Here is a 24,957-nt window from a genome sequence, read left to right as displayed (position 1 = left end):
AACATCACACAAGGATAGTGAGCTAGATACAGGATAGACCTGTATAGGACTACTCTCTTTCACTGCCTCTGTATTTTCTTTTTCCACGTGTTCTTAACTAGTGCTGTTAATGTTTTTGGTAGGTTTGAACAAATGCACAACATCTGGCCATCTCTTCAATCAGACATTTTCTTTATGTATCTGACATAATACAGCAGCAATGTTTTTTCAGCAGTAACGGATAAAGAGCTTTATATAATACTGATTCGGAAAAAAAAATTACCAATCAAGAATAATATAGGTTTATTTTTAACTTGGGGAAGGAGGTTCCACTGAACCACTTTAGAGTAGAGTTATTCTGTTCTAAATGTAAAAGCTTGCTAGGTTATCGATCTCAATTTTAACTCTTATTTTTATGTACTCCAATTCTTATTCATTTATGTAATAAATTCTGATCTGTTACAAAGTAGTGTGTATTTTTATGTTAATAAGTGATTTATTTTCTTCTGTCTCTTTCAGGAGTTGATAGATGATTTCATCTTTCCAGCATCCAATGTTTATTTACAGTACATGAGAAATGGAGAATTGCCTGCTGAGCAGGCCATACCAGTCTGTAGTTCACCAGCTACTATCAATGCTGGCTTTGAGCTACTAGTTGCACTAGCAGTTGGATGTGTCCGAAATCTCAAACAGATAGTAGACACCTTGACTGAAATGTATTACATAGGTACAGCTATCACTAGTATGTAATATTTTAAACTATTTTCTATTTTTTATATATATAATGTATTTTTGTTTGTGTTATCAAGTGAACTAGATATTTTTTTATGTTGTGGTTTGTAGCTGCTTTTAATGTTGCAAAATCAGGCCATCAAAAGTTAGAAAAGTTTGTTAGTGTAACCTATATTTACTCTTCTTTATTCATTAACGTACTGACTACTTTACATGGTTGCGTATCCGTTACAGCCCCCGTCTCGTAGGAAGAGACTCTTCCTACTCTGATCTCTGCCTATCCGCCTTTGTTCCTACCAGCTCTTGAGAACCTCATTCTGTCCATCTTCTACATTTGTCTAATTGTTTCAGGCTCTGCCTAACCAACCCCAGCACCTCATCAAATACTTTCTGCCTAGTTTTAATGCCAGTGTCTTGGTTGCTCATCTTATTTGTCATCTTTGTCTGTACACAGACACGGCTCCACTGTTCTGTTCTGCTTTTTAGCACCACACTAATTCTTTGCTTGTCATAGTCCTTTCTCTAACATTTTTGTCTCATTTTTGGCTTTGCCTCAGCACAGCTCTACACTTAAAGAACTTTTTCCTTCTTAGTGGAGAAAGATTATAGCAAATGTATGTACAAAAATATAGGCAAGTTAGTGTTTTAAAAGCTTACAGTCATGAAAAATGGGCAAATTTTCACAGGGATGGCAAAAAGTTTGTAGTTAACACACCATTTTTTATCAGTAAAAAACATATGAAAGATTTTCTTAAAAACGAACAAACAAGACAATATTTTGTGCAACCCTGTATAGGATAGCTAAACTATTTAGGATGTAATACTAACAGGGGTAAAACGGGCTGATATTTCACAGAATTTTAAAACTTCTAGAGTTTAGCAAAACTATAAGCAACTAGAAATAGTTGCAACTAGAAACTTTGTTTCCCATTATTTCTAGTTGCAACTTTGCAACTAGAAATAGTGGGAATTGTCGACTGCCTCTCACAGTAGCAGTGCTGCTTGCCAAGTTGGTGGTATCAGTGAGTCTCTTGAGTAGTTAGTTGCCTGTGAGGTTTTTGCAGTCTCTTGCTGTTTGGTTCCATCTCAAATGAACAAATGAAAATGGCAGCTTTATGGTTTTCCCCCTTGCCCCATCCATTTTCCTTCACTTTTTTCTATTGTATTCCTTATCTTGGCACAATTAGAAGAATTTTATGGCTTTTCCTTCTATTTGAATATATGATAAGCATGCTAGAAGGCCAGTCTCCATAGTACATCAGACAGAAGACAGTGCATATGTATGAATTGTATATGCTGTGTGTTTCATACAGCAAGTAAAGCTTGCCTGTAAATGCATGCATGCTTGCATACCTGTCCATATCAGAGTTGCTTGTGTTTAAAAACCACAGGACAGCAGGTTAGTGTAGGAAACCTGTGATTGTAAATGCATTCTGAAGAGATGTAAGAAGTCTGAAGGAGAAGACTGGGGAGGAAAAAGAAATCTATTACAAGTCATACATTTAAAACTGTTTTCCATCCAAAAGCGAGCCTTAAGTGAAATATTCTAACATTAAGAATATTATAAATATATGAAAGACTTGTAAGTTGGTTATATTTTCTAGTTTAATTTCTTTCTTCTAATGAATCTTTAATGCTTCAACTAAGAAATTTGCTAGTACAGAGGGGAAGACTTATGTTTGTTACGTAGACTGATTTTTTGTCTAGCCACTGATTTAGTTGCAGAGTAGAAGAAAGTGGTGTAACCTTAAGATTAAAGAGAGTTCTATGATTTATAAAAAGTGTGTTAATTTTAACAATTAATGTTCAGGTGAAATATTTGTTCTGTTAAATGGCAGCATGATGCAGACTAATACTAATTTTATACAACTGTCCTCTACTGCAACTGATAGTCTAATACTTCTATAACTAAGTAATTTTTCTAATCACGTTTTGCTGTTTTTTCTTAGCTTGTGAAGCGCTTACAGAATGGGAATATCTACCACCTGTAGGGCCTCGACCGCCAAAGGGATTTGTAGGATTAAAAAACGCTGGTGCCACTTGTTACATGAATTCTGTCATTCAGCAGCTGTACATGATTCCAGCCATCAGAAATGGGATTCTTGCAATTGAGGGCACAGGCAGTGATGTAGACGATGATATGTCCGGGGATGAAAAGCAGGACAATGAGGTAAATTTAATTACATACAACTTGCTAACATCTTTAAAATAAAAAAATATTTTTGATGAAAAACTTGTAATAAATCTAAGTGACTAATCATTTTGCTTTCCATTGCTAGCAGTGGGGACAATAGCATGATATTTCTTACTTGAGTAGGCTTGCCGTCAGAGAGGCAGTTGAACAGATCCAAGGAGCAGGGTTTGCACAATTCCTTCTCATAGATAAGTACTTGAAAGCACCATACACTGCTTCTGTCACCAGAGCTCCACTAATGCATACAAACATATTGTTTACTTCTTCATTATGGGTATATGAAACACCTTAGATTGTTAAAAATAAAAAAGGGATATAACCAGCTATGAAATAGCTACATATCAAAACTAATTGCACAGATTTTTTTTCTGCTTTTCAGAGCAATGTTGATCCACGAGATGATGTGTTTGGCTATCCACATCAGTATGAAGACAAACCAGCACTGAGTAAAACAGAAGATAGAAAAGAGTATAATATTGGAGTTCTGAGGCATCTCCAAGTAATTTTTGGTCACTTAGCAGCATCCAGGCTACAGTACTATGTACCAAGAGGGTTTTGGAAACAATTTAGGTAAATAGAAAATTTATTATTGATGTCTGTTTGCTGGAACACTGAAATAACACAAAACAAATTGTAGTAGAAGAAATGTTAAAAGTGTAAATTAGTAGAATTTCTGCAACTTTATATCTGTTACCCTACCTTTTCACTATTCGGTAGAAGTCTGTTAATAAGCCAAAATGTACAGCAAGATAATTTTAATTCTGTCAGTTCTTGAGCTTGATACTTAATCTTTGAATTAAGTATTGAAGTTTGTACACACAAGCTGTTTTCTGTTTATCAGTGAATGAGTGTCAGGAACAGAGTGACAGTTGATATACTACCTCACAAACCAGTAGTTTTACTCAGTCAGGAGGAAGGATTAGTATCTTAAGTAATTCTTTGTAAAGAAATTGTTGAGGAACAGAATAAAAAGTGTTTGACGATAATATGCTTTTGCTTTCAGACTTTGGGGTGAACCTGTAAATCTGCGTGAACAACATGATGCTTTAGAATTTTTTAATTCCTTGGTGGACAGTTTAGATGAAGCTTTAAAAGCTTTGGGCCATCCAGCAATGTTAAGTAAAGTTTTAGGAGGGTCCTTCGCCGATCAGAAGATTTGTCAAGGATGCCCACATCGGTAAGTGTTTTCAAATTCTTTCTTATAGAAAAATAACCTATGTTTTTATATGAAAACTATAATGAAGATGCTGTAAAGCAGACAACATTATAAAAGCGAGTGGAGAATCAAAATTGGTTTGTTGTTTTTTTTTAAGCTCATAGAAATTGCTATCTTGTTTTTCCACAGCCTTAAAATTAATTTAATTGTCTTGAAATGATTTGAAATAACTATTATTGCTTCTACTTAACCAGTTTGTATGTGAAGCATTGTGTATTGATTAGGGGAGGAAAAGATACAGCTTTTTCATATTAAAAGTGAAAACACCTTAGGGACCAAATGCAATGTATAAAATTCTGTGACATGGCCAACAGCTGTTGCTCTTTTCTATCTTCTATAGTGTGCAGATAGAGCTGACCCAAGTATGAACTTTTTTTTCCAATGAGTAAAACTCCATTTGTACTCAGTGTGTAAGGTATAGTTAAGCAGAGCGATTTAGAAAGTTTCCCTTCTGATTTCTGTTGTATTTTTTTTAATAAAATTTGAATATGGAAATACTGGAAGTTCAGTTTCATGTAGAGTATGTATTAAAACACAGAGCAGACTGAATATCTCTAGCCTGCTATCTTGTTGATGATGGTGATAAATGACAAATGATCAGGCATTGTAGGCATCATAATGTTTTACTTCTCTAGACTTTTTCTTCTGTATCCTACGGAGATAGGTGATCAGAATCATATGCAAAATTCAAGACAGTCTGATGGATTTGTTCTTTCAACAGTTGGCTTTATTATTGAGTTATATTTGGCATTGCTAACAGTTGGCCTTCTTACTGTTCACTAGCTCTTTCAGATCATTTGTGACTTTTACACAAGATAAATCTCTATATGCATTACTATTGCAAGTTCTCTTCTTTGTGAAAATTGACCATCTAGCCTTGTCCTTCAATTAGCAAATAAAAACCAGTGAAGAACACTGATACAAACTGATTTTGTTGTGATGATCTTTCGACTTCAGTTGAGCTTGTATGTGAATTAAAAAAACTTCTAAATGGAATCTCTTTAAAAATGGAATCTCTTTAAGTTTCATGGTTTAAAATATATGACTAGAAATAAGTCGAATACCGTGAGATAAAAATGTGGATTTCATTTTGTGTGTAATGACTAATAAATAGAAGATAAATATGTGAAGCATCCCGAGTAACCATTCGTTCCTGATGTTATGTACTATCTCTGTTATGTACTAATTTTCTTTTTGGAACTCTACTGAATTTGCATAACTACTTCTTAATAAAAATGTAGCCTGATTGTAGTTTTGGAAGGGGAAAACTGATGATTAATTTAACCAGTGGAGTATGGCAGATTAACGGCTTCTCTTTTTTTTTTTGAGAGTTACTTAACAGTGAATGAACATTACTGTTTTGTTTGGTCGAAGTGTTTATAAATATTAATTTGTTCACTGTTATAAAACCCTTTGTATGTTTGATTGTTTATCAAAGAAACAGGCCCTGTAGAGTTATGTTTGAATAGACACGACCGTTTTAATTTTTCATTGCTTGTTTCTCTGTTTAAAAAACAAATAAATCCATTCATGTCCAAGATGCCTTAACTAGTTGTCTCTCAGGCATTTCTGGTTCATTGTTTTGAGCTTGTTAAAAGGTTGTATCAGAACACAGTAAAAAGTTAGACATAAGTATTCAAAGTGGTGTTTATGAAGACAGCTATTTAGTTTTGTTCAGTTAGAAAAATTAAAAGGCATGTTTAAAATCTGTTTCAAACTGTTGTGTTTAGATGTGATACGATGTTTGTGTTTATTAGTCTAATTCCTGACAGCAAAGGTCAGCAATTGAAACCAGTATCGCTAGATTTGTATTACAGTACTCTACTTTGCTCTCTGTACTTCTCTACTGGCTCAAGGATGCTGAGAGTCTGTCATGATACTTCAGCTGCTTTAAAAACAAGATGTGCTAAAAGATTCAACCTCCACAGTCTTTTCATCAAACTTAGAAGACAAGCAAGCAATTGCAGTCTTCATATAGTAGCTACGGTTAATGTAGATTTAAAAATACAATGTGCAGATACAATAATGTAATTGTAGGAAGACAGCAATTTAAAAAAAAAAAAGTTCAGGTCTTTTTTTACTGTTTAACCCCTTTTGCCAGAGGTTGACATCAAATGCTGAATAACCCATTTTCAGTAGGGTACTATGTAGCAGCATCAGCGTAAGTTGAATATGTTTTCTCTTATTGAGAATATGCCTTATTAATAAGTTGAACATGGATATGAATATGGATAAGAATAAATTGAATATGCCTTTCTCTTATATCTGCCTATTCATTGGTAGGTATGAATGTGAGGAATCCTTCACAACTCTGAATGTAGATATAAGAAATCACCAAAACCTTCTTGATTCTTTGGAACAGTATGTCAAAGGAGATTTATTGGAAGGTGCAAATGCATATCATTGTGAAAAATGCAACAAAAAGGTAATGATTCCTTATATATTAAACTTGTATACAAATGTATGGCTACAGCTGTTCCAGGTTCAGTCGTGGTTTGTGTCCAGGAAAAAGTTATCCTTTAATTTACCAAATTTAGTTGTTGATAAAAGCATATGAATGGGAACTAAAGAGCTGATAACTGCTAATGCTTTGTATTTTTTAGGTTGATACAGTCAAACGCTTGTTGATTAAGAAGTTGCCTCCTGTTCTTGCGATCCAGTTGAAACGATTTGATTATGACTGGGAAAGGGAATGTGCAATCAAGTTCAATGACTATTTTGAATTTCCAAGAGAGCTGGACATGGAGCCTTACACAGTGGCAGGTGTAGCTAAATTGGAAGGGGATGATGTAAATCCTGAAAATCAAATAATACAAAATGAACAGTCGGAAAATGAACACTCTGGGAGCACAAAATACAGGCTTGTTGGTGTACTTGTACACAGTGGCCAGGCCAGTGGTGGACATTATTACTCTTACATTATCCAGAGGAATGGTGGAGATGGTGAGAAAAATCGGTGGTACAAATTTGATGATGGAGATGTGACAGAGTGTAAAATGGATGATGATGAAGAAATGAAAAATCAGTGTTTTGGTGGAGAATACATGGGAGAAGTATTTGATCACATGATGAAGCGTATGTCCTACCGACGCCAGAAGAGGTGGTGGAATGCTTATATCCTTTTTTATGAACGTATGGACACGATAGACAAAGACAATGAACTAATAAAATACATTTCGGAACTTGCTATCACCACTAAACCCCATCAGATTAAAATGCCATCAGCCATTGAGCGAAGTGTCCGGAAGCAGAACGTGCAGTTCATGCATAATCGTATGCAGTACAGCCTAGAATATTTCCAGTTCATAAAGAAGTTGCTCACTTGTAATAGTGTCTACTTAAATCCTCCTCCAGGTTAGTATGTGAGTGCCGTAATTACGAATTAATTTCTTGCAAGGAGAGTTTTGATTACATTGTCAAGAATTTGTCTAGTCAATGAAAATTTTACACATTCTGCTTTGAATACCTTCTGGATTTCTGCAGTTAGACATCTGTTGCTGGTTGGTCATCAGTGATAGCATGTATGAATATTGAGCAAAAAATACTCCGATAAACTGGCAACCGTTGGTCAGTTTATGTACTAAGTTACATTAAAGTACTTACATTTATGAGGGGTTCTGCTGAAGACAGTTCTTGCAGGTGAGATGCTGAAAGATTTCTAAACATCAATGACATGTAACAGAAGGTTTGCGTATGCCTGTCTTAAAGCTTACGTTTTCAAATGATACGTTATAGAAGCTAAGGCAGTTTTGATGTTTCCTATTAAAATTTGAACACCGTGCCAGACAAAATATTAATCTGGAATCTGTTAAATTATTAAAACTAAATCACTTTTACTTTGTCTACATGTGAGCATTTTGTTTTTTCTTTAGGACAAGATCATCTGTTGCCTGAAGCAGAAGAAATAACTATGATTAGTATTCAGCTTGCTGCTAGATTTCTCTTCACCACAGGATTTCATACAAAGAAAATAGTCCGTGGCCCTGCTAGTGATTGGTATCTTATCTTTTTAACAACAATTATAGTTTTTGGACGTTCAGTGTCTGTTAAAAGATCCTAGTTGTATATATATGACAATAAAAGGTGTTAGTGGTCCGTCCCGTCTTCCACCCCTCCCCCAAATGTGTGGTCAAGCTAAGCTTCACATGAAAAAGGGGGAAAATGCTGGGAAGAAAATGAGCCTTAAAATAAGCTGCTGAGCTGAGCAACTTTGATTTTTTTTTATTTTTTTAATAGAGCTTAAATCTGCTTTTTCGTCTGTGACAATAGAGTCTACATTTTTAGAGCAAAATAATAGGTTGTGTATTTTGACTTCAATTCAAAATGGTTTGTTCATAGTTCAGTTAGTTTTAAACAAAGCTCTTTTCAACCCAGTTATGCAGCTTAAATTTGTGTTCTGTTTCTGAAAGTCTGTTACTTTCATACTCTGCTAAAAGAGTCTAAAGTTTCAGAGTGCTTATAAATGTTGCTAAGGGGCCTGTGATTCAAATCTGTGTGGGCTATAACAAACTGCAATAGTCTTACAGCACCACAGCATTTTCACCACAGTCATTCTTTGAACTGTTACTCGGTTCAGGGGAGAGGAGAGCGGGTTACTACTGGCAGAGCTAGGGAGAAAATTTAGTATTCGTGATCGGTAATTTTATCAGAAACTAGGAAGTAGTTCTGTAATACGTGGCAAATGTGTGCCTCGCTTTCTTCTCAAACAGCAATTTTCAAAGCAGCTGTTACCCCTGTTATTTTAAGAGATCAAGAGGTGTTCATATATTTCTGCAGAGAGGACAGAAGTCACACAAGACCTCTCCAAGACAGATATTTTACTCTTCTTTTTTTTAATGATCTGTAAATGAGAATATAAATTCCTGATAGGAATAACATGCTTGGTTACGAGTCTTACATACGGCTTGTGAAGTCCACCTCAAACATTCTCTGCCATTCACTCTCCCCTGTTTCCAATCCAGAGGGAATAAGGGCTGCCTGTTTAGGACTGTGTTGAGTAGTAGTTTGGAGGTTAGGGAACGTAATCCTTTCTTCATTCTTATGGATGGTAGAAGTGAAATGCTACAGTTCAATACCTTTTTTATTGATTTTTTGTGTGACTGTAAAAAAGTATTACTATAAGAACTACAGTTTATCTGATTGTAAACATTTTGTGAGCAAAAATGTTTGGAGGTCACCTTTAATGTGTATTTTCAAATTCTGCAAAAAGAATACATCTTTCAATTTATTAGTGTCATGATCTCTTAAGTTGTATCATTTATTTTCAGGTATGATGCATTATGCATCCTTCTTCGTCACAGCAAGAATGTACGCTTTTGGTTTGCACACAATGTCCTTTTTAATGTTTCAAACCGCTTCTCTGAGTATCTTTTGGAATGCCCTAGTGCTGAAGTTAGGGGTGCATTTGCAAAACTTATAGTATTTATTGCACATTTTTCGTTGCAAGATGGACCATGTCCTTCACCTTTTGCCTCTCCTGGACCTTCCAGTCAGGTATTTAATTTTCTAATGAAAAGCTTTTGAAACTTGTTCTTATTTCTTCATTGTAAGTGTTTAATATAAGCTAATTCTGGAATAGTTGCATTAATGTTTACAGGAAAATTGTTCTACATACCGTTATGCAACTCAACCAGTTTATGTGAGAGGTGCTGTCAGAGGGGTTCAGTGTCACCTCATTTGTAAATCTCTGTCAAGACTAAGTAGCGAGAACTTTGAGTTTAGTTGGAAACATGAAATTACAAAATAAAAGGAATGGCTTATAATTAGGTAATGAGAAGGAAAGCGAACCCTTGTTTTCCATTTAGATTTTTTTTAAAAAGAGGAGTTACCTAGAGTACTTTCCCTGTATTCTGCAACACTGAAATAATCAAAAGTTTTAACTTTGCATAGGAGTAGAAAGTGAATTGCCTACTTTTATACGCCTAGAACTGCCAAACAAAACACAAAAAAAAGCCAAAATCTTAGTGTTGTAATTGGCATAACAGTGTTCTTGTTTGCACTGTATTGAAATTGAACGGTATTAAAATCTACGGGAAAAAAATAAACTTTGATGAGCCTTTGCTTCGTCATATTTTTAAGGGTTTTAATGTCTACAGTAAGACACTTACTTCATTTGTATTGTTCCTTTTTTTTCAGAGTATTTTCACTACTGTATCCAGCAAAAGAATTAGTTTTATGTTAAGGTTACATATATTTTGATAGTGGGTTGTTTGGAGTTTTTTGTTTTGTTTTGCGGGAGACATTTGAGATAAACCTGTAGGTATGATTTGGTTGTTTATTTTATTCTGTGAAGCTCACAGTGCATGTGCTTCTTCAGTTAAAAAGTTCTATCAGTGCATAATTTCTCAGACTTGTATGATACTTAGGGATGCAAGTCTTATTCCTTGTATATCTATCTTACTAGTATATTATCATATTGCTGTGTTCAGGACTTTCTGTGTGAGGTACAGAAGACGAGCTGCTAGTATTTTAAGTCCTTTCTGTTTGGCAGCAGCCCATGCCTTTTAACTCTTGCTTTCTGCCGTAGTAGAAAGTATAAACTAAATAAAGATTTTACAGGTTCAACTGCTAATAATAAAACTTTTTTTATAGGCTTATGATAACTTAAGTTTAAGTGATCACTTACTGAGAGCGGTACTAAATCTTCTTAGAAGGGAAGTATCTGAACATGGACGCCATTTGCAGCAGTATTTCAATCTGTTTGTGATGTATGCCAATCTAGGTAAGCAAGTCACACACGCTTTTTCTGATGTACTGTAATAAACTGTTTTTTTATTAATTTCTCAGTTTCCCAGGTAATTGCATGAGGATCCAGTTTCTCAGCTTTGGGTGGGTTGTTATCATGAGGTGTCTCATAAATTCTCTCTAGAGAATCTGTGCTCTTCCAGTTTAGGATTTGGAGCTTTAGTCTTCCTGCCAACTTTGGAAGACTAACACAAGAAGCTTGGAGCTATGAGAGTGTGTCCTTCTAAAAGATTGTGGGGGTGAAAATACATGGCAAGAGAGATTATGCTTCATTCAGGTTTCTTTGCAGGGAGGTCATGAGATCCAAGAAGCATGTGGGACTGTCTTAACTTTTGGAACTGAAGAAGTTGAGAGAGGTGAAAGTTCAGGAAAGAGAGGGATGATTTTTCCATAAAGAAAATGTAGTGCAGCTGGTCATGCTTTATCTGTGTGCTTCAGTTGTGCCCCTTTGATACTAATTTCTTTAGTTAACCAAGGAACTTCACAGCTACAAATGCAAAACTCTAGCTCTGCAACTGTCTTCCCTTTAAAACCTCTTTGTGAGACTGAGGAAATAGTTTAGTCTGTGCTTGTTCTTAGACATCATTGCTTGCCAGAATGCTTTCAACATAGACATCAGATGAGGTAAAAGAATGCAACAATCAGGAAATTCCACTCTAAGTTTATCAAGTATTGCAGTTCATCCAAAATAAACACAGGCAAGAAAAGCCAGTGTTTTTGCAATATAGGAAGGCTTAAGTAGAGTTCTCCCAGGCTTGGGAAAGTGTTTCTTTTCTTAAATGCTAGTGTCCTACATTTTCTGATGAAAGATTAAATTAGAAATTTTGTATTGTATGATTGCATATTAATATATGTTTGATTAGCATCTTTGAATGCAAGGCTAGTAGGACGGCCAGTATTTGCAGATGCTGCATTGAAGACCCATTACACGCAAGCTGAAATATAACTGACGTGAGATGATTATCAGTTTTGTAGTGATGGATGTGAAATACTTGCTGTGACCCTTACAGCATCAATCATTTCTGCTGTGGGTCTTAATTATATCCAGCACTACAGAAATAGTAATAGGTATGGATTTAAAAGTATAAAAAACTTGTAACAAATTCTGGATTGTGTAGGTTCTTTGCATAGAAAGTCGCTAGCCCATATGCTAAGAGTAGGATAAAATAATATCCAAAGTAATTATTCAAAACAAAGATAATTTTTGCTTTTAAACTGAGATCGGTGTTATTCACATTGAAATGAACGGCTGTATCACTTTTTCATATAGCATTACCAGCACACTGAAAAATAATGCTAAGCTGTTTCTCAGGTGGGTTAAAACATTGCTGCTTTATATATTTGCTCTCAGGAAGAGCAATTAAGAGGATTAAAATGTTAGTCAAATGAATAAAGGATTGTTTCTGCACTCCAAGATGGATGAGAGTAGCCACAGGTTCAGACCTAGTGAATTGTCACCAACCTCTATATTTTACTCTTCCCAGTTATGAGGGTCTTCTATCAGGGCCGTTTTTCTTTCTCTTGTGATAACATAAGTAACAAAGTGTCTTTCTCTACATCAAGTTCTACCCAAGATACAGTGTTATTTATAGTGATAGTCTATTAGACTCTCTCTCTTATTCTCATACAAGATATTCTCATCCTTTTATGTCAAGTAGCGTGAAGTGAGAAAATCTGTTTCCCTGGAAAGTCTACAGAATTTTGTGATATGTATTGAACAGCTCATCCATTGCTGGTTATCACCTCATGCAGGCTATAAATCTGAGGTTCCGTTGGATTCCTTTGTGGCTAAAGTGTTAAGTGTATCAATCCAAACGGTTATTTCAGTATTCCCACATAGGATTGCCACAAACATACACACAGAGTTTTGGAAGTTCTTCAAAATTGTCTACCCACACAAAAGGAATTTAATATTTTAAAATAACCCTAGGTAATCATGTTAATTAAATTTCATCTATGATGTATGATGTTTTGATATAGCTTGTCTATCAAAGCGTTCTCTGTCAGGCAGTGTTCCATCCTGACCCCCAGAATGGACTTAATGTCACTATAGAAAAGAGGTGCAGTTCTTCTGCTGTAACTTACTTTTTCTGAATTCTCCATGTCATTCAGTGCATTTTGTGTTATTTGGTGCATTTGAAGGCTCTGACTAGGAAAGCACTCAGAATCCAGATGGGAAAGCATAAGCTAATTTTATTTCTGGGGCTGATTGTTATCCCAATCTACTCTGCAAAGACAAACACAGAAATACTAAGCGGTTTAAGGCAGCCAGTTGTGCTTGTCTTACTACTGTTAACTGAAAGCGTCTGTATGGATGTGGAGGGCTCATTCAGCAAAATCTACAATACATCCTTTCTGCAACACCCCAGGTTGTGTGAATAAGAGTAAATTGTCTGACGTTTTGAGAAATCAAGTAATTCATGGCAATGCGAGAGAGAGAGAGAAGTCAGTTCTATGGAGAATGTGACTACAAAACTATCTAGCATAACCAAAAATACTGTAAAACAGCTCTAATGTGCTATCTGGATTCCTTCCTCTTACTAGAAAGATGGTATGTAAGGTTCAGTTGCATTTCAGATTAAGAAAAAACTTTGCAAATGTATGAGAAAGCATGACTTTTTAACCAAACTGAGAAACAGAATATAAGATCAGAAGGGTCATTTCTGGTTTAATGGTAAGTATGTGCAAGGTACTTTTGCAGTGAAACCAACTGATTGTTTGAATTGGTTGGATTGTTGGTTGGCTTTGCAGGTTTTTTCATTTTGGTTTTTTCTCTCCTTGAATTGATTTTTGTCACTCTTATTTACACTTACTGCATAGTATGGCACAGTTGGAAGCGTCTTAAATTTGTAACTGATGTATCTAGGTTATGATGGGCAAATCATGAAATATACAGTGCAGGGTGTTCATCCTCTCCTGGGCCTCACTATAAACACTTATTTTAAAAAAAAAGAATTAATTTTTGTCCCAGAAGACTTCTCTGAAACTTTGCTATTAACACAAATGCTAATTACTTAAGTGTTAATGAGCGCTGTTAAGAAATTGTATTCATTTACTGCTCTTCTTCATTGTGATTTTTTTCAGCTGAACATAATTTCCTTGTGCATCTTACTGATTTTCTTTTTTCAGAAAGCATAACAATGATAACAAAGACCAGCAACTGAGAAGTTACCAGTTGTGTAGTTATTTTTCTGAAAAAATGTATTGTCAGTGCTAAAAATAGGTTTTTTTCTTAATTATTTTTTTCCCCTGTAAAGGTGTAGCAGAGAAGACACAACTTCTGAAACTAAATGTTCCTGCAACCTTCATGCTTGTGGCTCTGGACGAAGGTCCAGGCCCTCCAATTAAATACCAGTATGCTGAACTGGGGAAGCTATACACTGTTGTGTCACAACTGATCCGTTGTTGCAATGTGTCATCACGGATGCAGTCTTCTATCAATGGTACGGTAAATTTTACATTTTCCTTAAGTTAATTGAGTATATCAATAAATGTCTTTTGTGCATATTTTGTTAACTGTGTATGAAAAGGATCAGCTGGAAAAATGTTTGACTTTCATGTGTAGTAAAACCTTGTTTAAAGGCAGAAATGTTTGTTCTAGACAAAACTGATTTTATATACTGACAAACTGAAAAAGCAGATGAGACAAACCTTGGCTTACTACTTTAAGATATGGGAAAACATCTAAATAGTGAAGTAGGTTTTTGCTGATGCAAAATACTAATGATTTAGTTTAATAGTTTAAACTCATTGCAAGGACTTGCATAAAGGTATTTTGATTCTGAATAGAAAATAATAAATTACTTTCATGTTACCAGGACAAAGTAATCTGTACAGGAAAAAAATATACCAGGTTCTGAAGTACCTAATAGCAGTTACGGGTAAAGAGATATTGCTTTGGATAGCTCTTGAAAATATCCACTTGGTGCTCATTTGCAGTCAGAAAGACAAACAGAAGCCACCACTTTCATTTATAAAAGATTAAGAATCAGCTAGAAATTAGTCTACCACAGTATAAATCATTAATATCCCCACAAGGTGAAGAGAATGCACAGTTACTTTTGAGAAATGGTGACAGAATATTCGGCTATGTGAATTTTATAGCCTGTGTATGTATGTGTTCTATATTAAGCATAGTTTAGAAAACCTAATTAGGAGTCCATAGAGAAGCTATTTAATGGTAAAGTCATTACAGCTCAATGTGTCAGGCTGTAAAGTCAATAGGCTAGAATGTGCTATAGTAAGATTAATGAACTGAAAAATTTACTGTGCTATAATAAGCTGCAGAATCATTTGGTGACTTTGATTTGGTTTTGTTTCCAGTTTATTATTTGAGGATCTGAGGAAAAGATACTCTACCTATGAAAATGAGTCATATATTCACTGTATTCTTAATGTTGTACTTTAAAAAAACAAAAGTTTTGTATGAACATTACTATGTTTATTAATTATCATTACTGTTTTCAGAGTAAATTTATTTTATGCTTTAGCATTGTAAGCTGGGAAAGTTCTTCCTTGGATTTCTAAGCATCCTCCTATAATAAGTGAAAATACAACACTATTAAATCAAGAAACATCAGGAGCAAACCAACAGTCTCTCTACACAAAATGAAGCTTACTAAATAAGCTATATTAATTTTGATTCTTTCATTAGTACTTTTTTATCTATGCTTTAGAGATTCGAACTGGAGTGTTTTATTATAGACATTCCCATTGCCTAGTGAAGTAAATAGACTTAATGTGTCTTAAAATTTGATAGGGTTGGGCCGTGTTACACAAGGTTTGAAGCAGATTCTGGAGATAAGAGGATTCCACCGAGGAAACTCCCAATAATTCCTCCTCTTGCAAGTGAATGTGTTTCCAGTTGTTCTGCACTGATTGTCACTGCATACTCTTTTCTGAGAGGAACTAGTAGTTCTCTTGGGCAGCAAGAGCTGAGCTTCACAATCAGAAAATAGAGTTATTTCATATCATAGTATTTTTCAAAGCAAATTGACTGCTAAATGTACTTTTCCTGTTTTGTTTTGTTTTTTTTATTGATTAGTTACAGCAACTTATATTTTGTTGTCTCTACACACCGAAAGTGTTTTGGTACCTTTTCATCTGGAATAACTGCTTGTTCCAGGTAATCCTCCACTTGCCAACCCTTACGGTGATCCTAATTTATCTCAACCTATAATGGCACTTCAGCAGAACGTAGCAGACATTTTGTTCGTGAGAACCAGTTATGTGAAGAAAATTATTGAAGATTGCAGCAATTCTGAAGAGACCATCAAGTTGCTTCGTTTCTGCTGTTGGGAGAATCCTCAGTTCTCTTCCACTGTCCTCAGTGAACTTCTCTGGCAGGTAAAAATAACTGTTAGGAGGAAGATGGGCATATGAATGTGTATGATGCAAGATCTATATGCATAGGAATGTAATACTATTAAATATTGAGTTCCATAGGATAGTATCTTCTGTCACTATATTTTACTCTTCGGTATACATCATAGTGAAATATTAAAATAAATCCTTTTATAAGTCTAGGAAAGCAGTCAACTGTTTTTGAGTTAGGAACACAGTGTTAAGTCCCTCAGGGCTCCATATTTGTTCCTCAGGGATCTGCATTAGGACTGGTACTGTTTAATATTTTGGTACTGTTTAGTGTTTTCATTTGTGACGTGGACAGTGAGATTGAGTGCACCCCCAGCGAGTTTGTGGATGACACCAAGCTGAGTGGTGCAGTTGACACTTCAGAGGGGAAATGATGTCAGAGGGACCTGAACAGGCTTGAGAGGTGGGCCTTTGTGAATCTCATGAAGTTCAGCAAAACCAATTTAAGGTCCTGGGTCAGGACAATCCCAAACATCAGTACAGGCTGGGTGAAGAATGGATTGAGAGCAGTTCTGTAGAGAAGCATTTGCAAGTACTGGTGGATAAAAAGCTCAACATGAGCCAGCAGTGCATGCCTGCAGCCCAGAAGGCCAACTGCGTCCTGGGCTGAATCAAAAAAACCATGGCCAGCAGGTCAAGGGAGGTGATGCTCCCCCTCTACTCCACTTGTGAAACCCCTCCTGGAGTGCTGAATCTGGGTCTGAGGCTCCCAGCATAGGAGGGAGACGTGGACTTGTTTGGAGCAGGTCCAGAGGAGGGCCACAGAAATGTTCAGAGGACTGGAGCACCTTTTTATGGAGAGGCTGAGAGAGTTGGAGTTGTTTGGCTTAAGGAGAAGTCTCTGGGGGAAGACCTTATAGCAGACTTCCAGTACTTAAAGGGTATCTGCAAGAATGATGGGGGAGGGATTTATTATCAGGGCCTGTAGTGATAGGACAAGGTGTAATGATTTTAAACTAGAAGAGGGGAGATTTATATTAGATACTAGAAATAAATTCTTCACGGTAAGGATGGTGAGGCGCTGGAACAGGTCACCCAGAGAAGCTGTGGATGCCCTATCCCTGGGAGTATTAAAGGCCAGGTTGGATGGGGTTTTGGGCAGCCTGGTCAGGTGGGAGGTGTCCGTGCCCATGGCAGAGGGGGGTTAAAACTAGGTTATCTTTAAAGGTCCTTTCCAAATCAAACCATTCTGTGATTCTAAATAAGTAGGCTGGGGTGTAATGTAAGTGCATTTCATTCAGCTTTTCTCTCATTATCGATAAAATGTCTTCTTTCAATAGAATCAAAATTTAGCATTATTTATTAAGATCTCCCTTGTATTTATTTTGAGTATGTATGTAAGGTGCTTTTTTTTTTTTACAAGTCTGCAAAACATACTTGGCTTCAGGCTCAGGAAAGAATCATTATTTGGGGCTGTTTTGTTTTTCCTTTGTAATCTCTGTAGGATTAATCACACTCTTCCACTCCAAATAAGGTTTGTTTATAACTTTCATTAGCTAGTCTTAGATTAGTGCATTTTTTTTCTACGTAAACATAAAGTTTTGTGTGTCTGTTTGGCACTTGAAAAATCATAATAAAATCACTTTACTAATATTTTACTTAGCCATATATTTTGTGGTTTAGTATGGACTTGAACATACTGTCTAAAAGTAGCAATATTAGTGGAAAATACTGTTTTATAATTTTGTGTTTCTAAAAGTATTTTTCAAGGTAGCTTCTCTGGCATCTCATGATTGGTCCAGATGCTTCAGATCAATTGTGTTGGAAACTCATGATAAAACACTTGTCCTTTACAAAACCTGCTATGTATTAAAGAAAAAAACACCTACCAGCATTTAAACTAATAATAAAGTATGCATTGTATCTTGAAATATTCCTTAAGTTACAGTAAACTTCACATAAATTGTGTTCTTGTATTGCACCATGTAATCTACACGCTTCAAAGAATGCTTTCTTGTGTTCTCTGCATTTTTACTTTTTAAGGTTGCATATTCATACACATATGAGCTTCGACCTTACTTGGATCTGCTTCTGCAAATCCTATTAATTGAGGATTCTTGGCAAACTCACAGGTTTGTAGTTACCTGTCTTTTTATAATTCATTATTATGTTTGTTACAGACTGTTTTCCCAGTATTTCTGTTGCTAATCTTTTTCAGAGGTTTGTTTTAAATATATATGAACCAAAATACAGGGATAAAGCATTTTTTTTCCATTTATCTCAAATGTTGAGACAACTTGAATCTACATTTTAACCTGTATCTTCCTTACTATTGAGAAATTTCCTACTCAGTCCTATAAATGCAAGGTTGTTCACATTCAGGAGATGCTTACTAATGTGCCAGTCAAGCTAAACACATTGGTATTTTCTGTGAGTTGTTTAGATTGATCCTTAGAAACTTGTCATCTAAGAGGGTTCGATGATGTTCTGGTCTTATTACTAACAAGCACAACAATCACAGGAGTGATACTGAGACATGGATGAAGTGTGAGCCTGGGAGAAAAGCAGATTTCATAGACAAAAATATTTTCTACGGTCATATTTCAATAGAATTTTCACTAAAATATTAAATACTCACCCAGTTTCAAACCTTGTTTTTGTATGTCTAGAGAATAAAGGTTTTGAAAGCTGAGATTAGAAAAGTGAGATTACTACAAATAATGACTATCCAAGAGAATGCATGCAAGTCAGTTACTTAGAAGTTTTATACAGTAGTAGTAGTAGGTGAGGTAACACAAAGTAAATGCTACTTGTCAATATTTTGAAATATCTCTGTTTCATAATTAGTGAATTTAGATAATACTGGAATTACTAAATCATTTGCAACCATGTCCCATATGGCATTTAAAGTATTTTAAGTAAGAGCACACTTTAAAAACTGACAGTAACAGCAAGGGTATTGGAGTCAACTCATATATACTTGTAGACTACACTCTTAGGACTATATTCAATTCATTAGTTGCCTAGCCTTACTTCAGAAGATATTCAGAGAGAAGATGGTGGTCTGGCTTAGCACACTCCAAAACCTCAAGACTAGGCTGGAGAGATTTCTTCATCTTCTGTGTAGGAATTACTGCTTAGGTAAGGGATGAGAATGCATTTTATATATATGCACACTTGCATATATATGTATAAGTAATGCATATATAATATAGTTTGTTTATATTTTCTTCCTGCTAAGCAAATACTTCCATAAGAAGTCCTGAGTTCACAGGACGCTGGAGGATGGGCATATTTTAAGAGGTGGGAAGTAAATATATATATATATATATATATTAGGGTGGAAATGTAGGTGAGAAGTGTTTGTTTAGGATAGTGCTATGTTAGAAATAATGGAGTATGGAGGAGGTTAAATGTTGCAGTATGACTCGCTATACTTGAAGATGTACATCACTGTTATTCTTGAGACTGCCATCTTAAATATAGTGTTCATTGAAATTGTGCTAGGCCTCAGCAGAGGGGAGTATAAAGTTGCCAACTGCAATCACCCTCTGATTTTTTGCTGCCACTTCTGGCAGTAGCTTGGAGCACTGGTCTCTGTCCTGTTCTTAGTTTTCCTCTGATAATCATAGTTTAATAAGTAGTGTAACTACTACATAGTTAAATAGCGTGACTGTCCATAGTAAATAGTAATCTCTTCCAACTTATAGAAAATAAGAATCATCTGGTCTTAAACAGCACGCATCCTTCAGTTGCTCCTTGTATTGTCTTACTGAGATGTCTGCTGCTGTTCTTTGGTATCAGACCCTCTCATAGATTTCTCTTGATTTGAGAAGTTAACGTTCCAGGACACTCTCCTTGTTGCAACCTCTTTACAGGTAGTTGAAGAGAGCAATGAGGTCTCCCCTCAGTCTCTGTCAGACTAAAAAACCCCAGTTTCCTCAGCTGCTCTTCATGACTCTTGTTTTATAGTCCCATCACCAACTTCGTTGCTCTTCTCTGCACACACTCAAGCAACTCAATATCTTTCTCGTAGTGAGGCCTAGGATGTCTGCTGCCTGGGGACTATTTACTGATTATTGACAAGATGAAACAAAAAGAGGTCTACTACTTTTCCTGCAATGAACATAGCTCTTAGAGATGCTGACAGTATAGGTTCCGTGTCTCCCTCCAATGGTTTTTCAAAGCCAAAAAGTGTGTGAATTTGGAAACCCTGCAAGAAGTGAAGATGGAGATTAATTCCCCTACCCATTGTTCAAGAGCAGAAGGCACTTTTACCAAAGTCAGAATATTTAGAATGAGTTATCCCTTTTATAATTGCACTGTAAGTGAAGCCTGAATTTTAACCCTTGATTTTTGTGTTTTGGTTGTTGTTTTTTTTTTTTGTAGGATTCACAATGCACTTAAGGGTATCCCAGATGATAGGGATGGACTATTTGACACCATTCAGCGCTCTAAGAACCATTATCAGAAAAGAGCTTACCAGTGTATAAAGTGCATGGTAGCCCTCTTCAGCAACTGTCCTGTAGCCTACCAGATTCTTCAGGTAATAACTTTTTCTGTCTCTTCCTGCTTTTTCTCCAGTTCTGTGTAAAAATAAAATAAAATATAAAATAAATTCAATTCATTGACTTAATGAAATTTTGACTTTCAAGTGAAACTCATGCAGACTTTCTAATATCGTAAGGTCAGTATTTTGAATTGAGAGCAGTTTGATTAAACTTGCATTCATGTGATGCAGCTGCAAACTGCTCAGATTTCATTTCAAATTGGAAGTTTCTTTGTGCAAAAAAGAATGTTTGAGGGAGTCTTATAAGCAGCATAGTGGTGGCCTGGTGATGTCGGTGGTCTGTTCTCTTGAGCTGATGTATATATAGGAAGAGAAATACATTTCTCTTTTGAAATAAAATAATTCTGAAGTATTAACTTTTCATCTGCAGAGCAATGGAGATTTGAAGAGAAAGTGGACCTGGGCAGTAGAATGGCTTGGAGATGAGCTTGAGCGTAGACCATACACTGGCAATCCCCAATACACCTATAATAATTGGTCTCCACCAATACAAAGCAATGAAACATCGAACGGCTACTTCCTAGAGAGATCACACAGTGCTAGAATGACTCTTGCAAAAGCTTGTGAACTCTGCCCAGAGGAGGTAAAGAACTAATTTGACATCTGTTAAAAACTTTGAGTAAAACATTTCTGTAAATAAGCAATCAATAAGGAGTTACACTTTTGTTGGCTTTACTTACATACTCCTGTGTTTTTTTCACTTCTTGTACTGTTTTTACGCACATCTGTCCTGTAAAGAATTAGCAATCTAGAATTAAAATTGACAATTTAAAGTAGATTATGAATTATTTAAAAAAAATCTAATTTTTTCCCAATAATATGTTAATAGTGGGAATTTTTATACAATTAAGCATTATATGTAATAAATACAGTTTCTATACAATACAACAGGACTTGACGCTCTTAAAGGTCTTTTCTAACCTAAATGATTCTGTGATTCTGTAAGTTATAAGTGATACTGGGGACAGGGGGCATGTCTTTTCTTTGAGCATGCCTGAAATGATCAATTGCACATTGGATTGGTTCTGGATAGAATAATCATAGTATGTTTTACCTAAGTAGATAAAATGTTTTTTCAAACTTTAGGAACCAGACGATCCTGATGCCCCAGATGAACATGAGTCTTCTCCACCTGAAGATGCCCCATTGTATCCCCATTCACCTGGTTCCCAGTATCAACAGGTAAAAGCTAGAGAGTTTGACCCTTTATTTAGAGTCCCAGGATAGCTTTTTTAGTTAGCATTCATGATAGCTCAAATTACAGGCATTTAGCCAGAAGCATGTTACTATGAAATATCACCCTTGGAGAAATAAAGATTCAGCTCCATTTTGCCAGGAATGGTTTCGTCACCAGTTTCATGTGAGAATTTTTGTGTTACCAGATCAGAGATTAATCATCCATAGAAACAGCAGGGGGACAGACATCATCCTAGGCTCATGCATACTAAATCTGATTCTGTCATATTTGTTCATGTTGATATTTTGTGAGTAGTTCTCTTTTTTTTCTTTAATTTAAAATCAAGTCCCAACACCTAATTTTCAGTTTGAGTAATTGGAAGGCTTTCATAAAAAATGGGTGTCTTTGTGATGTGTAACTTGATATGAACACTGACCTGCAAATCTCAAGTACATGCAAAATCTAAATCTGTTTTAGGCTAAGTGGCTGCTTTGTTAATCTACCAGTGGAAAGCCAAATCTGAAAGAAATCCTAACAAGATTTTTTTTAATGGATTTGACTAAATTAGTAGATCCCCTCCTTAGATGCCATTTTTTCTTTGTTCCAATTAATTTTATATATTCTGAATCTGCTAATTTAATTTCCTCTCCTGCCCAAACCTATTTTCCCTCCATCTTGCTTTCCTTACTTGATGTTCTCAGCAGAGCAGTTGGTAAGTCATGCAGATTTTCCCACTCCTTTCTGAGCTCCTGAGTTCAGACACATACTGTAACCTCACCATTATCTGTGTGATGTGTTCACTGTCTTGCAATAGACAGCATTTCTCACTAACACGCACAATCCTCATGTTCCTAATTTCTCCACAGTTGTTTAAACTCTGCAAAACAATAGGTAGATAAGATATATTTTCATTTTCCAGCTGTGTGTAGACTTTTTAAATTGGGACAGAGCATCTGGAGAAAACAGCTGGTCTAGATTTCATTCAGTTCTGTAACATTGAAGTTTGCCCTCTTAAAGATTGAAGTATGCTACACAGATACAGATACAGTTTTTCTATCGTCTTAGGAAAAACATTCACGCTAGTTGAATGTGTCAGTAAGATGTGCACAGGTTAATGCCCAGACCACATAAGCAGCCTCTTCTAGTCTCCTTTTTTTTCTGCTTTTGCTTTGCATGTAAATGTTTTTTACTCAAAGGCTGACATTACTATTTAATCCTTTTAACTTTACAAATTGAAAGTCTGTTTACGTTCTGTGTAAGTTAAAGGTAAGTGAGGGATGTGATTCAGAGGAATGAAGGAACTGATGTATGTCCATACAGATACTACTACAGAAGTTCAGTGTGCTTGATGATACTTTTCAGTAGTTTGAATGTAGAGGCGAAAACCAAGGAACTGGTTAGGAAACAGTCCACAGGTTTAATGTCTTTTTAAAATGTTTATGCTTTATTACAGAATAACCATGTGCATGGACAGCCATATACAGGCCCGGCAGCACATCATATGAACAACCCTCAGCGAACTGGCCAACGAGCACAAGAAAATTTTGAAGGCAGTGAAGAAGTTTCCCCGCCTCAGACAAAAGATTAGTGAAATGCACATAATCAATTAACTTGCTCCATCAAGACTGTGCACCCAGGCCTTACAGTCCAACCTTTCTCTGTGTCTGGCTAATATTTAAAACTAGAAAAACTATTCCTAATCAACATGGAGTGGAGAGTCTATTCACTGTCTTATCTGCAGAAAATTGCTGTCAATATATAACCCGCCTGCAGTGGAAAGTGTATAGTGTTTTGTAATAAATGGCCTGATGCTAATGTGTAAATGGCAAAGGTGTATATAGTATATTAATGTTTGACTGTTAATTCTTAAGCAAGAAACATTTTTTTTGTCTTGATGAGACTCACAGATCTACAAAAAAAAAATCTTGATATATCTGCTGCGCTCTGCAACCAGTGTTGCCTGCCTCATGGCAGTTGGATCAACTCCTTTACGAAAAAGCCTATCCATGTCAACCACAAAAATAGTTTCATGTTAATTCTTTGCCACTGGAGTCGATTTTACTATGAGCAACCGTAATGGCTGGTAACCTTTTAATTATTTGGTTGATGTGGAAAATTGGTGATGTAACATTGTTTCTAGATCTTTTTTCATTGCCTTTTTCATTCTGGTATTAGGTTAATCACTTTTGAAGCTATAGTTATGCTGTAACATTTAGCATGGCTTCACACCAAGTTAGTGTAGCCAATGAGGGGGAAAAAAAAGTGACAGCAGTTGTCCCAATGTGACAACTGTATCGCTCAGAACTTTTTCTTCTTACACCTAGACTATAAAATGGGGAGGGAAAACGTGACAAACAAGTGGTTTTCAGTTTCACATGTGTTCCTCACATCTCTGATGTTTGACAGTTCTGTCTCTGGGTGGGATAAAGAACACTTAGTTTTCAGTAATAGGAATTTAAAAGATTTAAAACAAATATGCAAAAATTTGCTATGCCAGGATGCCTGGAGCATAATAGACTGTATTTGGTGTGCTTGTTTTGTTTCTTTGGTAGAGCTTATTAGATAAACTTCTAACACTTTCCTTCTACTGCATCCCAGTGAAGTGGAAGTCAACAAAATCACACAGTACTTGTGAGTGCCACTGCACCAAGTTAACTTGCTGGTTTTCTGCTCGTTCACAGTTCTACTTGAAAGCAAGAATTGTCTTAGCTCTTTATCCATATACAGGAAATCTTAACATTAGAAGCAGGGTTTAATTATAAAAGAAACTACTGGTTAGTCAACTGCAATTCTGAGGTATCTCTATTCCAGAATAAACATTTGTTTAAAGACTTCAAGAAACGCATCAGTAAATACTGTATTTAAATGAAAATTGGTAACTTGAATGTGTGTAATTTTTTTGGAACCTGTCTAAAAACCAAATACCCCTGCAAAACAGATACAGCCCACCCTATACTATTTAAATATTTTGCTGTTTTATTTTATAGAAATTATTTTGCTGAATTCACAAATAGAATTTGATTTAAGAAGAA

The 24,957-nt window shown here is 35.7% G+C and overlaps 1 protein-coding gene across 4 annotated transcripts in view; it reads left to right on the top strand.

Moving 5' to 3' along the window:
- The window catches only part of USP9X (ubiquitin specific peptidase 9 X-linked), a 101,882-nt gene extending 76,925 nt beyond the window's left edge, over nt 1–24,957 (top strand). For 2 of the 4 annotated variants that reach the window (XM_080575479.1, XM_080575480.1), the window contains exons 30-45: nt 499–706; nt 2,661–2,881; nt 3,285–3,475; nt 3,909–4,082; nt 6,405–6,546; nt 6,725–7,475; nt 7,994–8,117; nt 9,389–9,614; nt 10,713–10,842; nt 14,123–14,308; nt 15,991–16,211; nt 18,222–18,310; nt 20,568–20,724; nt 21,119–21,331; nt 21,835–21,930; nt 23,379–24,957. In XM_080575479.1, the coding sequence (XP_080431605.1) occupies nt 499–706; nt 2,661–2,881; nt 3,285–3,475; nt 3,909–4,082; nt 6,405–6,546; nt 6,725–7,475; nt 7,994–8,117; nt 9,389–9,614; nt 10,713–10,842; nt 14,123–14,308; nt 15,991–16,211; nt 18,222–18,310; nt 20,568–20,724; nt 21,119–21,331; nt 21,835–21,930; nt 23,379–23,513 (3,264 nt within the window). In that variant the 3' untranslated portion in view covers nt 23,514–24,957. Of the gene's footprint in view, nt 1–498; nt 722–2,660; nt 2,882–3,284; nt 3,476–3,908; nt 4,083–6,404; nt 6,547–6,724; nt 7,476–7,993; nt 8,118–9,388; nt 9,615–10,712; nt 10,843–14,122; nt 14,309–15,990; nt 16,212–18,221; nt 18,311–20,567; nt 20,725–21,118; nt 21,332–21,834; nt 21,931–23,378 lie in introns of all 4 variants that reach the window. The other 2 variants (XM_080575477.1, XM_080575478.1) reach the window with 1 other exon arrangement.

The sequence above is a fragment of the Anser brachyrhynchus genome, assembly GCF_964034855.1.
Source record: "Anser brachyrhynchus genome assembly, chromosome: 1".
NCBI classification, from domain to species: domain Eukaryota; kingdom Metazoa; phylum Chordata; class Aves; order Anseriformes; family Anatidae; genus Anser; species Anser brachyrhynchus.
This window is presented reverse-complemented; position numbering and strand designations above follow the sequence as displayed.